This window comes from Caretta caretta, chromosome 6, assembly GCF_965140235.1.
Source record: "Caretta caretta isolate rCarCar2 chromosome 6, rCarCar1.hap1, whole genome shotgun sequence".
NCBI classification, from domain to species: Eukaryota; Metazoa; Chordata; order Testudines; family Cheloniidae; genus Caretta; species Caretta caretta.
Genome location: NC_134211.1, coordinates 24,066,173 through 24,080,409, shown reverse-complemented (window position 1 = coordinate 24,080,409; position 14,237 = coordinate 24,066,173). Strand labels below are relative to the sequence as shown.

General features: G+C 49.2%; 1 protein-coding gene across 1 annotated transcript; it reads right to left on the bottom strand.

Annotated features, from left to right (window-relative positions):
- Positions 1 to 5,104: 5,104 nt before the first annotated feature.
- Positions 5,105 to 13,997, bottom strand: LOC125638758 (uncharacterized). The gene is made up of 5 exons (XM_048854851.2): positions 13,910 to 13,997; positions 12,031 to 12,129; positions 9,922 to 10,011; positions 8,256 to 8,431; positions 5,105 to 8,003 (listed from the first exon to the last, which is right to left on the bottom strand). The coding sequence occupies exons 2-5, from the start codon at positions 12,116 to 12,118 to the stop codon at positions 7,146 to 7,148; spliced, it is 1,212 nt and encodes a 403-aa protein (XP_048710808.1). The 5' UTR covers positions 12,119 to 12,129; positions 13,910 to 13,997; the 3' UTR covers positions 5,105 to 7,145.
- Positions 13,998 to 14,237: the final 240 nt, after the last annotated feature.

The following is a 14,237-nucleotide window of genomic DNA, read 5'->3' as shown; positions in this document are numbered from 1 at the left end:
AAGTTCATTTCAACTTCAAATGTCACATGATTCAAATGGACAGGCCCTCCGTCCCTTCTGCACATGATGCTTCAACACAATGAGAAGCATTTTTAAAAAGCAAACCAAAGAGGGGGTTAAATAAAACCCATGCTTGACAGTTTTAGAAAATGAATAATCCCAATGTGTACCGAAGAAAATAAAGGTAGTTTAGTAGTTCTGAGGGCTCATCTCAGTAGCATGCTTGTGGCTGGCTGAATTCATCCACGTTCACAATGGGGGTGGTGTGTGTGTGTGTGTGTTTGTTCAAAGGCCCCCAAAGAGCTACCTCTTGCAGATCTCTTTAGTAACCCACCCACACACCTATCCACACACGGAGAGTGGCAGGATAGGTTACTGCCCAAATTTCCACCACGGAAGAAACGATCATGCTTTTGGCAACACAACATGGACAGGTCTGTTACTGTCTTTTTTTCAGGTAGTCTGCTGTAGGCAGCAAAACGGATACAGTTTCTTCCTCCAGCAGCCCAAGGGAGGGTGTGAGCATGTTAAAACTCCACTGCACTGTGGGAAACAGAGGGGTGGGAGGAGAGGCATTAGAATACTAGCCCCGGTGAAGTAAATAGCAATATTCTTCCCAACTACAATGTCAGGATTTCATTCTGCTCCTTAGCACTCCTCACCCATCGATCGCAAGGCACATTGAAAAGGAAGCCTGGTGTCAGTCTTCATGTTACAGATGAGGAAACGGAGACGCACAGAGGTGAAGTGACATGCCCACGGTCACAAAGTAAGAATTAGAAATCAGGGTCCTAGATTCCCATTCCCATACCTGCTCTACCTGATGCTGCTCCCCCCTCACACTCCAACTCTACTGGTGTTTCAAGGCCAACACAAATTCAGCTCTGGCATTATCTTTAAAATAAATAAAAGTCTTTAGCAGCAAGCGGCAGGCTCGCTGTTGCAGACTTCCTGTTCTGCTACCTTCTAGCATCACAGCAGCCACAGACACTGTTGCCTGCACAATGGCAGAAAAACAGAAAGCCCAGAGTGTGAAGGGCCAATTTCTCACCTTAGCAGCAAATGAGTTTTTCCCCTTGCAAGAAGTGAAATTTTCAATGGCAACCAGCGCCGCCCCCCGCCCCCAGCAACCCTTTTGTGGGATAGAGGTGAGAAGGAACCATCCTGTAACATCAGGGACTAGACCATCAGCAGTTGTAAACCAGTGCAGCGCCGCTGGTCAATGGACCTATGCCAATTTACATCACCTGAGGATCTGACCCCATGGCTGTAATCCACCTTGTGGCTCTTGGAAATACATAGAAAGATTTTTAGCTCATCAGAAGCCTCTTGCTGATGGGGGGGAAGGAGATGCACACTATGATGTCAGGTTTCAGAGTAACAGCCGTGTTAGTCTGTATTTGCAAAAAGAAAAGGAGGACTTGTGGCACCCTAGAGACTAACCAATTTATTTGAGCATAAGCTTTCGTGAGCTACAGCTCACTTCATCTGATGCATACTATTACCAAGCTATTAGCAGCAGGAGAGTGGGGTGGGGGGAGAGAAAACCTTTTGTAGTGGTAAACACCCATTTTTTCATGCTTTGTGTGTATAAAAAGATCTTTTATACTTTCCACAGTATGCATCCGATGAAGTGAGCTGTAGCTCACGAAAGCTTATGCTCAAATAAATTGGTTAGTCTCTAAGGTGCCACAAGTACACTATGATGTGTTATTGGTACTGCCTCTCTCATTCCATGAGCAAGCACGTGTGTAAAATTACATCCCTGTTTTCATAACCTTGGCCAGGAAGTTCTTTCTTTGTGGGAGAGGGGAATCTTTTCCTTTGCGCTATTATTTCTATTAGGGTAGTACCTAGGAAGATCAAGGGCCCCATGTAAACTAGACTCTGTGCAGATAAGTCACAAAGATAGCCCCTGTTCTCAGAGCTTCTCTGCTACACAGAAGCACAACTCAATTGCTGAATAGTACTGCAAGTCAAGTTTCCCTCTTTAAAGCAATCACACTAAAACTTCATGCAAATGGAACTCCCCTCCAGTGAACACATGAAAAAAGATGTGAAGACAAACTTGGCTTTTACAGTGCATGTATCGTGGTTGGGAAGGTGCCTCCTTTTTGCCATCTGCTGGTAGAACAGCAGCATAGCAGAGATTCACTTCCTTTTTCTCCTCCCAGCCCCGCCCCGCCCCCCACCCCCTCATTTCCTTCCCCTGGGACTGGTCCTGCACAGGAGCCGAGAGAGAAGATTGTAAGGTTTGGTTTAATAGCCAAATTGGACACTGGGGGTAACGCACCTTTCTGAGGCCTAACAATAATTGGGGCACTCCTCAAATAGCTGCTGCAGCTCGCACTGCTCAGGTAGGCCCTGCGTTAGGAAACAGCCAGCCTTGCAAGAGTCCACATGTTGTTGAAGGTGGGATGTTGACAAGCACCAGCCTAAATTAGGAGCACACATCCCATTGACTTTCATGCTTATTTTTACATGCGGTTTGATAACGGAGAAGCTGCTGGACTTGTCCTAGGAAACTGTGGCCTCTCTGCAAGCCAGTTTCCTTATAGACTTATTTCTCTGCCCTGATGTTGTTACTAAGGCCATTTGTCAGGAAATGACAGTAGCTATTGCTGATGCTATTATCTTATTCCGGCTTATCTTATTCCACCCAGCCCAATCCTACTTCCAGTGATGTCTGTGGGAGTTTTGACATTATCTTCCAGGGGAGCAGGACCCGAAGTAGTTATCTGGTCCCTGTTACCAGCATGTTTATCTTCAACACTCCTGTGAGCAAGGACGTACTATTATCCCCCTCTTACAGATAAGGAACTGAGGCACAGTGAAACTAAGTAATCTGAAGTCTTGACAAGCAGGGCGGGGAATCAAACCCAGGTCTTTCAAGTCTAAGGCTAGTACTATACCCCGAAGATCACCCTTCCTCATGGGATCAGAGCCATACACTAGTCTTCCCCTTTGGTTCGGTCTACACTGACTTCTTTCCATCAAGTTTCCTCATTGCCACAGCTCCAGCAATGGTAGCGACAATGGGAGCACTAGTTTAGACAGACCACCAGCATTTTACTTCATGCTCAGAATGGGCCTAGCGAAGGTGGAGTTTATGACGCTTATAGCTACCAGCATCCTGCCTACGTTAGTGGCTACCAGCCGTGGAGATGAACTGGTGGCAACGTGACTGGGAAAAGTGACAAAAAATTGGACTGTAGATAAGGTCTACATGACAGAAGTGGCTACTACCGAGGAGTGTAATATTGCCAGCAGAGAGAGAGAGAGAGAGACTGAGACTTGGTCTACACCAAGGGTGGGCAAACTTTTTGGCCTGAGGGCCACAGCGGGGTTCCGAAACTGTATAGAGGGCCAGGTATAGTGTATTAAAATACACTACACCCGCGGAGGGAAGGCATGCCTCCCCAAACAGCCTGGCCCCTGCCCCCATCCGCCCCCTCCCACTTCCCGCCCCCGACTGTTCCCCTCAGAACCCCCGACCCCTCCAACTTCCCCTGTTCCTTGTCCCCTGACTGTCCCCTCCCGAGACCCCCTGCCCCTAACTGCCCCCCCTGGGACCCCACCCCCTATCCAACCCCCCTGATCCCTGTCCCCTGACTGCCCCAACCCCTATCCACACCCTCGCCCTAGACAGGCCCCCCCCGGGACTCCCACGCCTATCCAACCGCTCCCTGTCCCTGACTGCCCCCCCAGGACCCTCTGCCCCTTAACCAACCCCCCGCCCCCTGCCCCCTTAACATGCCGCTCAGAGCACCAGGACTGGCAGCCGTAAGTAGTACACCGTATGTGGCACATTCCTACGGGGATCAATTTAATACACTACACCCTGCAGCCAGGCTGCCTGGCAGGAGCTCGCAGCCTCGCTGCGCAGAGCGCTGGCAGCACGGCGAGCTGAGGCTGCAGGGGAGGGGCTGGGGGCTGGCCCAAGGGCCATAGTTTGCCCACCTCTGGTCGACACTGAAAAGTTACATCTGCATAGCGACATCAGGCAGGGGTGTGAAAAAACATCTCTCTGAGCGACGTCGCCACGCTGACAGAACCCCCGCTGTAGACACAGCTATGTTGACAGAAGCCTTTCTGTCAGTATAGCTAACTTCATTTGGGGAGTTGGTGTTCCCACCTTGACAGAAAAACTCCTTCTGACGCTGTGGGCTGCGTCTATACGAGGGGGCTATACTGGCATAGCCAAGCCAACCCAGCAACGATTAAGGCCTTACCAAATTCATGGCTGTGTAAAACGTGTCACGGACTGTGGAATCTGGCCTTTTGTGTACTTTTACCCTATACTGTACAGATTTCACGAGGGAGACCAGCGATTCTCAAAAGTTGGGGGTCCCAACCCAAAAGAGTCACCCAAAAGGGGGAGGGGCGGGTATTGTAAGGGGGTTGTGGTTTTGCCACCCTTACTTCTGCACTGCCTTCAGAGCTGGGCGGCTGGAGAGCGGCGGTTGCTGGCCAGGTGCCCACCTCTGCAGGCAGCAGCCCAGAAGTAAGGGTGACAATACCGTACCATACCAGGCCGTCCTTACTTCTGCGTTGCAGCTGGCGGCGGCGCTGCCTGCAGAGCTGGACTGCTGGCCAGCAGCTGCCGCTTTCCGGCTGCCCAGCTCTGAAGGCAGCATCACCACCACCAGCAGTGCAGAAGTAAAGGTGGCAATCCCGTCACTTCCCTACAATAACTTCGCAACCCCCGCAAAAAACCCTTTTGGGTAGGGACCCCCACGGTTACAACACCGTGAAATTTCAGATTTAAATGGCTGAAATCATTAAATTGACTATTTTTAAAATTCTATGACCGTGAAATTGACCCAAATGGACCGTGAATTTGGTAGGACCCTAGCAATGATGGGATAGCCTCTGTAGTGTAGATGCACCCACAACTTCCTGGGAGGAACATTGAAGCTCCTGCTGCTTCAATTCCTCTGCAAGAGGCTGTTTTTCAGAGATTCTTCCTTAGGAATGAAAAACAAAGAGAGAACAGTAGCATTTCTAAATAGGTGGTTTCCCCCATTGGGCTAAGGCAGCCCTTTAGCAAAACAGGTTAACAGCATTGCTTCTGATCTTACTATCACCAGCAAGGCAAGCCACATTTCCCAAAGTTAAACAAGTCTTTATTATTGTCTCCAAGGACTCTACTGCAAGCTCTTCAACGAAACAACATTCTTGCAGCACACAAAATATACAGTTCAGCAACAAATTGCCCACAAGCCCTACATATTGTTGCTTGGCACTAGGAGTGATGCCCAGAACTGGTGAGTTACCCAACTCACTTCCACAGCACCCAGACAGTTCCTAAACCCACTGCAATACACAAGAGTCCTAAGCTTGCTCCACACCGTTCCCAGAGTTCAAGAGTGCCTTGTATGTTGGCCAAGCTGAAAGAGGAGCATCAGAGTCCACATAGGCAAGACAGGTATTGACTTTTATTTAAGAGTTTTGTTACTGCTTTACACCTTCAAATGTTGGCCTGAAAGGTTAAGGAGAACTGAGAACCTGATGGTCCCATCACTTTGTTGTTTTAATAAAGTAGTGTAGTATTTTTGAATCACAGGGGGATCAAACAGCCCTATTAAGTGAAAGGTTTAGATTAGCCAATGGGTTAGTATGATAAAGCCACCAGGCTACCTCCTTCATAACCTTGGGTGAGATCAGAGGTCACAGGTCTCTGGGAGGTTTCCCTTCGAGCAGGCAGCCCAGAAGTGCAAGGTGGAACTCCAGCAAGCTCCTTGTGTTCGGTACAAATAATCAGAGAGGCTCAAACTGGAAGCCAAGGCAAGGAGGAAACCCAACAAGTGCCAGGAAAATCAAAGAGCCAGTCAGAGAGTGATGATGTTCAAGTGTGAGAAAGGGCACCAGTTTCTGACTGAAGAAGAGCAATACTTAGCTAGAGACTGAAGGAAGAGAAGATCCATGCAGAAACTTAGTAAAAATGTAAGGAAACTCTGATCAGATTCTTCAGAGAGGAGCTTTGCTCCGAGTTAGAAGAGAAGCCACCTGCTGCTAGAGGACATGAAAGCCATCCTGACCAGGAGCAGACATGTGAAACTTCAGGAAGAGATGGAGTTTCCATAGAGCTGGTGAACTGGTACAACACCCCCAGAATGAAGAATGTGGCTGGGGCTCCAGGAACAGCTCAGCCCGGGTTCCTCCTGTCTGAAGTTTAGACAAGACCTGGGCACACCACAGAGGATCTGCCCAATAATCCAGAGATTTGATTACTGCACTGTTGTCCTGGGCTCTCAGGAATCCACCCGCAGATGTTGCTAGGAGATGGTGGGAGACTAGGCCGACTGGCATACAATTAACCAATCACCCACTGCCATTGCTGTAACCCTTGTCCTCCCTCCCTCACCTTTATTCTCACCTCCCACATCCTCTCATCTTTTCTATTATTAGACTGTAAGCTCTTGGGGCACAGGGGCTGTATCTTCTACTTGAAAGCACTTTGCACACTACAGGCTCTCCATGTGTGTCACATAATAAATCCAGCGTGGCACCAGAAGACACTAGTTTAATGTCCTTCATAACTGAACCAAGGTCTGTTTATCTCCAGTTCCAAAGGGTGCTCTGGTGCCAGAACTGTTTTCAGGTGTTAACATGTCCTCTTTACCCAAATCACAACCCTTCCCCCCCAACCCCTAACACAGTTGAGAGAATTGGCTCTAGCCAGTGCATTCCATAAGAACCTAGCTATGATACCCAGTAGGGAGAGTAGTCATTAGAAACGCGTGTCCAGAATCACTGAACAAACCTATGTCTTACCTATCCCTGCTTTACAGAGAGTCAACTCAGGACCTTGCCGACACACACCTTGGCGTGCCTTGAGGTTCCCTCCCAGTAATCCTTGTCCAGAGTGACCTGTGACGTGTTACACTGATTGAGAGACCTTCCCACACTCCATTTCTGCTGCACTATGGCCACTGCAGCGACTGCCCAGGTTAGCCACCTGCCTTGCAGCACTAGCCACAGCTTCTAGAGCATGCACCAGCATTGTCCTCTTTCCATATGGAACAGCTACAGTCACCAGGTTAAGGGAGATGAAGGCTATTTTTGTGTGTGGCTGCCTCGGGTTCCACTTCAAGGCTAGTACCAAGCAGTTACAGCACTCTGTCCCTGGCCGCATTGTCCTTTTAAGTCCATGCTACCTTCCGGGACATGGAATGCTTCAAGCGCTCCATGTCCACATCTCCAGGCTGCAGGGATCTCTCCAGGCCCACCAGCATATCCCGATGGCACTCACGGATGTTCAGCGGGTACCTGGCCCTCACAAACTCATAAGCTGCCATCAGCCTCATGTTGTGTTTCACCATCAGGTACTGGATGACACAGGTAGGGGCCAGGGAATAGCCATCCAGGCAGTGGATGAGAACCCGCTTCCTTTTCTCCAGAGAGGCTTCAATGCACTCATTGATGTCCCAGAAGCAAGGCTCCCTCAGGGCAGGACATTCCCCATTCAGGGGGCCCTGGATGTCCACCTTGAGGCGGGACCAGCTGTGCCGGAGCCCTCCTCGGCTGCATGTGCATGGAATGACACTCAGGCTGCAGTTGCTGGGCAGGCTGCTCATGTCGATGATGCTGTCGATGTTGTTCCTGCACAGCACCCTCCCGCAGTAGGCCGCATTGAGGTTCCCCAGGTAGATGCAGTCCATCACCCTGGCGATGACCGGCTCCGAGAAGTTAAAGTATTCCGGTCCTCCTGGCTTTGGGTCGCTGGGTTCCTCAGGCTTTGCACCCCCCCTCTGGCTGTAGTTGCGGGACTTCTTGGAGCTGGAGTAGGACTGAGGGTTGGAATCCAGCTCGGCACTGCTGTTCCAAAATGGTGGAGAGAACAGGGAGAACCGGCTGGAGGATTTGGCTTTGGCGAGTGGACCCACTGGACTGGATAGGGTAGAACTAGAGGAAGAATTGGATCTAGAGGCACAGAAAAGGGACGCCCGCTCCAGAGACCCTGTGCTGCTGGCTGTTCCTCCGCTGTGAGCCTGCTCCATCTGCAAGACAAAGAGACTGGTTAGACTGCTGGCACCCTGTTCTCTCAGACCTTCATGGGCAGCTGGAGCAGCAGAGGGGCCAGAGGTGGCAGTAGGCCCAGCCAAGCAGCCAAGATATCAAACTGCCACAGGAGCAGATTACACTAGAGGCCTTAAAAACCTCAAAAATGTCTATGCCCAGACATCTAACTAGCCAGTTACCCTTGTATCAGACAGAGCACATGCCACAACCACACCCAAATCACTCCTCACCTGAGCCTGCAGACTCCTCCGCCAGCCCGGGACATCAGAGTGGCCATCCCCATCCGACGAGAGCGAAAAGCAGAGCGTTCGATGTTTCCTGGTGGGCAGCTGGGGTGCAGGGGACACGTTGTCAGGCCTTCGATTGAGCGCTTCGTTCCTATTCATCATCAAGTTTGGACAGGAGCCTGAAGGGACAGAAAAAGCCACCCATGCACAGAAAGTGCTTTCATTACAAAGATCTGCCTTGTTGAGAGACAGGGCTCTGTGCATCTTAATAAGCCTTTCCTCAACACTCCCTTTAATGTTCTGCTGTTGCGGCAGGAATATTGTGATTCATTGAGAGAAGAGCTTGAACCAATTATGAGACGAGCATTTTAGCTGCAGATTCAGAGGGACTCAGAAGCTACAGTGAAACCTTTCAGCCCATTTGTCAGTGTGCTTGCGGTTTTCCCACTTTTTGGAAGGCGAAACAATGAAATATTGAGCTAGGAGTCCATTTGTTTCCGGAGCGTTTCATTACAGACCCAATGGCTCCTGACAACCCTTATTTACATAGAGGATAGCGTTTAGGAGCTTTACTGTGCAGTACCACATAGATATAAAAGCACTACCGCTAATCAATCCTCACATCCCTGTAAGGCAAGTTTTAAAGGAGAAGAGGAAACGGAGGCCAAGAGGTGAAACGACTTGTCTCACAAGCCACAGAAAAGCTCAATGAGCCAGAACTTTGTGCCACACTTCCTACCCCTCCCCACCAAATGCTGCACTCCACATGGAAGCAGCAACAAATGAAGCTGACAGGTCAGTTTCACTCTCCCCCACAGGTAGAGCACAGAGAGAGCAGAGGAAATGAAGGGAGGATAGGGCTACAGGAGGGAGAGAAGCCCCAATCCACCCGACTGCATGTAGCTCTCTCTAATTATGCTCATGCACAGCTGGTTTGGGAGTAGGGTGTGTGGAACTTGAGTAACAGAACCCTCTGAATGTCAGCCTCCCACCTACCAGATGTTCTAATCAGAGCCAGGACTAGAAGCCATATGTTTCTAGCACCCAGCCCTGTGCTCAGAACTTGCCATACTAAGAAGCTAAGATATAATTACACATACTCTTCAACTATAGCATTCAGCAGAAAGCACTCCTAAAAACCTCTCTCCAACAGGTTAACAATTAGCTTTTACAATCCAAGACCATGGACTTTAAGAAGCACTGACCATGAATTCACCAATCTGTGCTCAAACTGAGACTACCAAGTGTGTATGTGTGTGTGTGTGTCTCAGAGGCAGTCTCTGCCCCAAAGAGCTTACAATCTAAAGAGGCAAGCATCTGAGCAGAACATGCAGACTGCACAGATTTAGATCCCACTAGGCTTAAATGATTAACATTTTAAAGCCCATTCCTGCCTTCTATCCCCGAACCACTGACAAAGCTTTCTGGGGACATTAAGCCACTAAGAAATAACAGCAGGGCTATTTGTCTGGAAACCCTCTATACATCTTTAAGAAGGGAGCAAGAGCCTAGCTGCACTCCACACAAAACCCCAAGGCCAGTCACTTCCCTGCTAACCAGTTGCTCCTCAATATTTGTTTTGCTGCTCTCCATGTTTCCTCAGAGGCTGGGTAAAAGCCAGGTTTAAACATAGGCAGCCACTTGGAACAGCTCATAAACCTACACCCACCTGTGCAGTGCTGGGAGAGAGCCACCGAGGAGGAGATCTGCAAGGAGCTGGGCATCTTAAAGGTTTTCTCAAGGTGCTTTACAATCAAGCCTGGAAAATTGAGAGGGACATGCACATTAGCAAGGGCATAGTGAGTGACCCGATGTATCAGGGCAAAACCCCACTTTATTTGGAGTATTTCTAAGTATAGATCCACAGGACAGACAGCAACTGCTCACAAGCATCCTGCCACGGCCTATGACTAAGCGCCATCTAAACAGATACAGTACAGCCTCGGCTATGCCACATATACAGGGTAACGTTCTGCTGGCCAGCAACTCCTCGTTGTGCTGTACAAACCAGAAATCCAGAGTGCAGATGCGTCCAAGTACCAATGGCCTGGCAACCTGCTTCCACTCTGATCAGGGCTTAGAAGGTGCAGTGCAGGCAACAGAGATCATTGGGCCAATTCTTCAGTTAGCTGAAACCCACCCACCTCCCATGCCAGAGATCTTAAAATAATCAAGTTTGTACTGAATTCACTCCACAATGTCCTAAAACCAACTTCCCCGGGATAACATGCCTATTACAGAGTCCCTCCCTAAAGCACACATTTAAGCTGTCGCCAGTTTCCAGCTAACTTCAGAACTGGACAACACAAATACTATTTTCAGACAATCTTCACACCTCTCCTGAGGCTGGCATGTGTGACATTTCCGCTTCCACTCCATCCATGAGAGATCCCCTTGTCTCTAGCATTATGGTGCCTCAAAACAGCAGCTAATCACCATCCATCAGCCATGAAGTGTTATCCTGTTGCACCCGAGTATGGCAAGTGATGGGCAGCCTTAGAGAAGAGCTCTCTCCTCACTCCCACACAGCTGTATCAAGCCTTGGCAGTCTGCTACCTCTGCACAGGCAGATCCCCCCACTGCGATCACATGCTGTACATGAGTGGAACTGACACCAAGTAATATCATCCATGTCAGAGAGGAGAATTTTCCCCATCAGGCTGGATCCTGAGTTCTCTGTATAGCTGCTTAAAGAATACAGGATAGAGCCCTTAGTGTATTTACTTCTGGGCTTTGTAGACATAAGCAATATTCCTATCTACATCTGAACTTCACAAAGCTCCCTGAGCAGTGCTGTTGTAACACAAAGGCCAAAACATTCTAATTGGGGAGCCAGAAGCAAGGGCTCTAAAGCCAAACAGAGGCATCTGCATAAAAATGACCTAATTTTCATAGGCACTGAGCACTTGCAGTTCTTGCTGGCTTCAGCGAGAGCAGTGAGTACTCAGCACCTCTTATAAATCGGATAGACAAGGCCTTGTCTACACACAAACTTATGCTAGTTTAGCTTAATTGGTGCAAACCCCATATGTGGGCATGCTTGGGCCAGGATTCTGCAAATACTTATGTATGTGGTACACTTCACTACAGTCAAGCCCTGTTGACTTCAAGGACTTAAAGTTAAGCACATGCTTAAGAATTTGCAGAACAGGAGCCTTATTTCAGTTCCACATAACTTTGTTCCTAAGAGACTACAAGTTTATTTCAGTTTACCTTAAACTAAAATAAGAGTGTCCACACAGGGGTTTGCAGCAGTTTAACTAAGTTGGTTTTGAAACACACCTTTAGTTAAACTGGTGCCAGTGGCCATATGCTTGGCTTTAGGGGGGGGCCTCACTTTAGGCTCCCTAATTTGAATTTTTTGGCTTAAAAGCTTTTATCATATCATTTTTGTAAGGACTGTAGATGGCAAGAGCACCTCCCAAAGGCTGGTTTAGCCTCCCAATACCCTTGTGAGGTAGTCAGTATCTGCCATTTTGCAGATGGGGAAGTTGAGGCATAGAGTCATTAGGGTATGACTTTGGGCATTCACTTGAGTAATTACCAGAACTGGGACTAGAACCTAGGAGTTCTGATTTCCATGTCCCACCCTAACCATTAGGCCACAACCCTTCTTTGGAGGTGCTGGCATGAAGGGGATACTGCAGGCTTTGAAATATACATTACAGCATTTGAAACTAACTGAGATTGATGTTGCTGCAGTTCTTACACCCTTTCCTCCAGGGACTCCTGTTGGGCGAGTCTGGGCCCACATCCTATTTCCCCTTCTCTCACTCACCTGTAACCCCATTCCTCTTTGAGTTACATTTTTTGTCCAGAAGCTTGAAGGCTATGAAATCCTTGTGCCATTTCTCCACTGACTCCATTGTCCTCAGGCCTGCAACAGGGAAAAACAAGAAATCAAAACCTAAACACACTACTGCTCACCTTTCACATTGGGAGATCTGGCCTGCTGGGAGACAGAAGAATGAGGGCGGCTGCCAATTCACACAACTGGTTCTCTTTTTCTGATAAGATCACTTAAGTGTGTATGTAAAATGGAGATAGAGAGCCTGAATCAAATCCCAGATGCAGCCATGCCCTCAAATTTCAGGATGTTTGCAAAATTTGGAGCTCAGATCTGAAACATACAAGCTTTTAAAACTAGAGATGACTTTTCTTCTGCATGGTGAGAAGAGCTCTGCTTCCCATTTGAAAGAAATCGAAATCTGAGTAGCTGCACATACATAGATAACTTAACATTCACCACAGGTTTGGACAATGGAGTCAGCAGCAGCATCTCCCCTAACATTTCATAATCATGGATCTGGCATTTAGTCAGAATGGTGAACCAACATTGTTGTCCAAGGCTAGTTACAGGTTTCATCACTGGGCCCAAACCATCCCATTAAATGTAACCCAAAGCCAAGGACCAGAAGGCAAGAGGGGAGGATGCATGGGTCTTGGTTTAGTTACTTATCTAGGAGATTAAATTAGAAGAAAAACCTTAAGGGTGAAAAAAATCTCACATATCTATTGTAATGTTGTCACCTGTAAAAAGAAAAGGAGTACTTGTGACACCTTAGAGACTAACAAATTTATTTGAGCATAAGCTTTCGTGAGCTACAGCTCACTTCATCGGATGCATGTAGCTCACGAAAGCTTATGCTCAAATAAATGTTTTAGTCTCTAAGGTGCCACAAGTACTCCTTTTTGCAGATACATACTAACACAGCTGCTACTCTGAAAGTTGTCACCTATAGCATTCATCCCCCCAGATGATTTTGGGAGAGAGAAAGAGTTTTTCCCTTTCGCTAGAATCCCCAAAAGGAAAATGTCTACTATCATGCGAAAGCAAAAGGAGACCAAGAGAAAGTTATAAGGGAAGGGAAAAGAGGGAGGTGGCAGTTCTTAACTTTTAAGAGACTGATCCAAAACTAACACACACACACAAAAGCCAAAATCAGAAGCCAAAAATACCCTGGGGCTTTGGGAGCCTAGTGCCGGTCCAAATTTTGAAAAGGTAAAAGAGCAGCAAGTCCTGCGATGGAGGAGTGTTGGTACCAGGAGCCAGCAGGTTTCTGTGAGTGTGTTTCACCAGGAAAACACACACACTCACAGAACCCAGAATTCAGTGCCTGCCTTTGAGCGGAACTCACACCTGCAAGACCACAGGCGCCCCCAGAACACAGCCGGGGGGAAGGGGGGGGGGAAGAGCCCAAGGCAGCAGGGAGGGATGAGGCAACTGAACCCTACTCTGAGAGCTGCTATCCCCCACAGAAAGGCAGGACTGAAAAGAGGTACAGAGGAAAGACACCCCCTTCATTCCCCTCCCCCAGCTTCAGCACAGAAGACACACCCAGCTCCCAGCCCAGTGCCTCCCTCCCCACCCCACAGTGCAGAGACCCCCCCAGGCCAGGCAGGAACACTCCACCCCCACCCACACTGCAGACAAAACCCTCAACTCCAGCCCAGGCTGGCTCAGCCCCATCACAGCCGCCCCAGGCAGCCCCCAAAGTCTCACCCCACCGAACACATTCCCAGCCCCCCGCCAGCCCCACTCCCCGGGCAGTAGCCAGCCCAGCCACGGGAGTTTCCCCAAGCAACCCTCAGCCGCTTCGGGAAGTTCTCCCTGGTGCTCAGAGCAACTCTGAAGAACTCCCCCGGAGAAGTTTTACCGGGGCGGAGAGGGATCCCGGGGGCTGAGCCTGCCGCGGTGCGCAGAGCCGGGGCTGCAGACGCCTGGGCTGCAGGCAAGTGCAAGGGACGCTCCCCGGAGAGAAGGGGCGGCCGTGCCGGGGCAGCTGGGAGATGTAGTCTTTGGAACAAAGCGGGGCCCTCTTCCTCCCTCACCTGCTCCAGCCTGCCCTGGCTCCTAACACTGCCTCACTTGGGCTCGTCCCCTCTGGGCTGGGTCACTGGGCAGCCCCTTCCTTCCCACCCCTGGCCCTGCTCTGTCCTACTTTGCTCCTGTTGCAGTGTCACTCATTGGGTGGCCGAATAGCA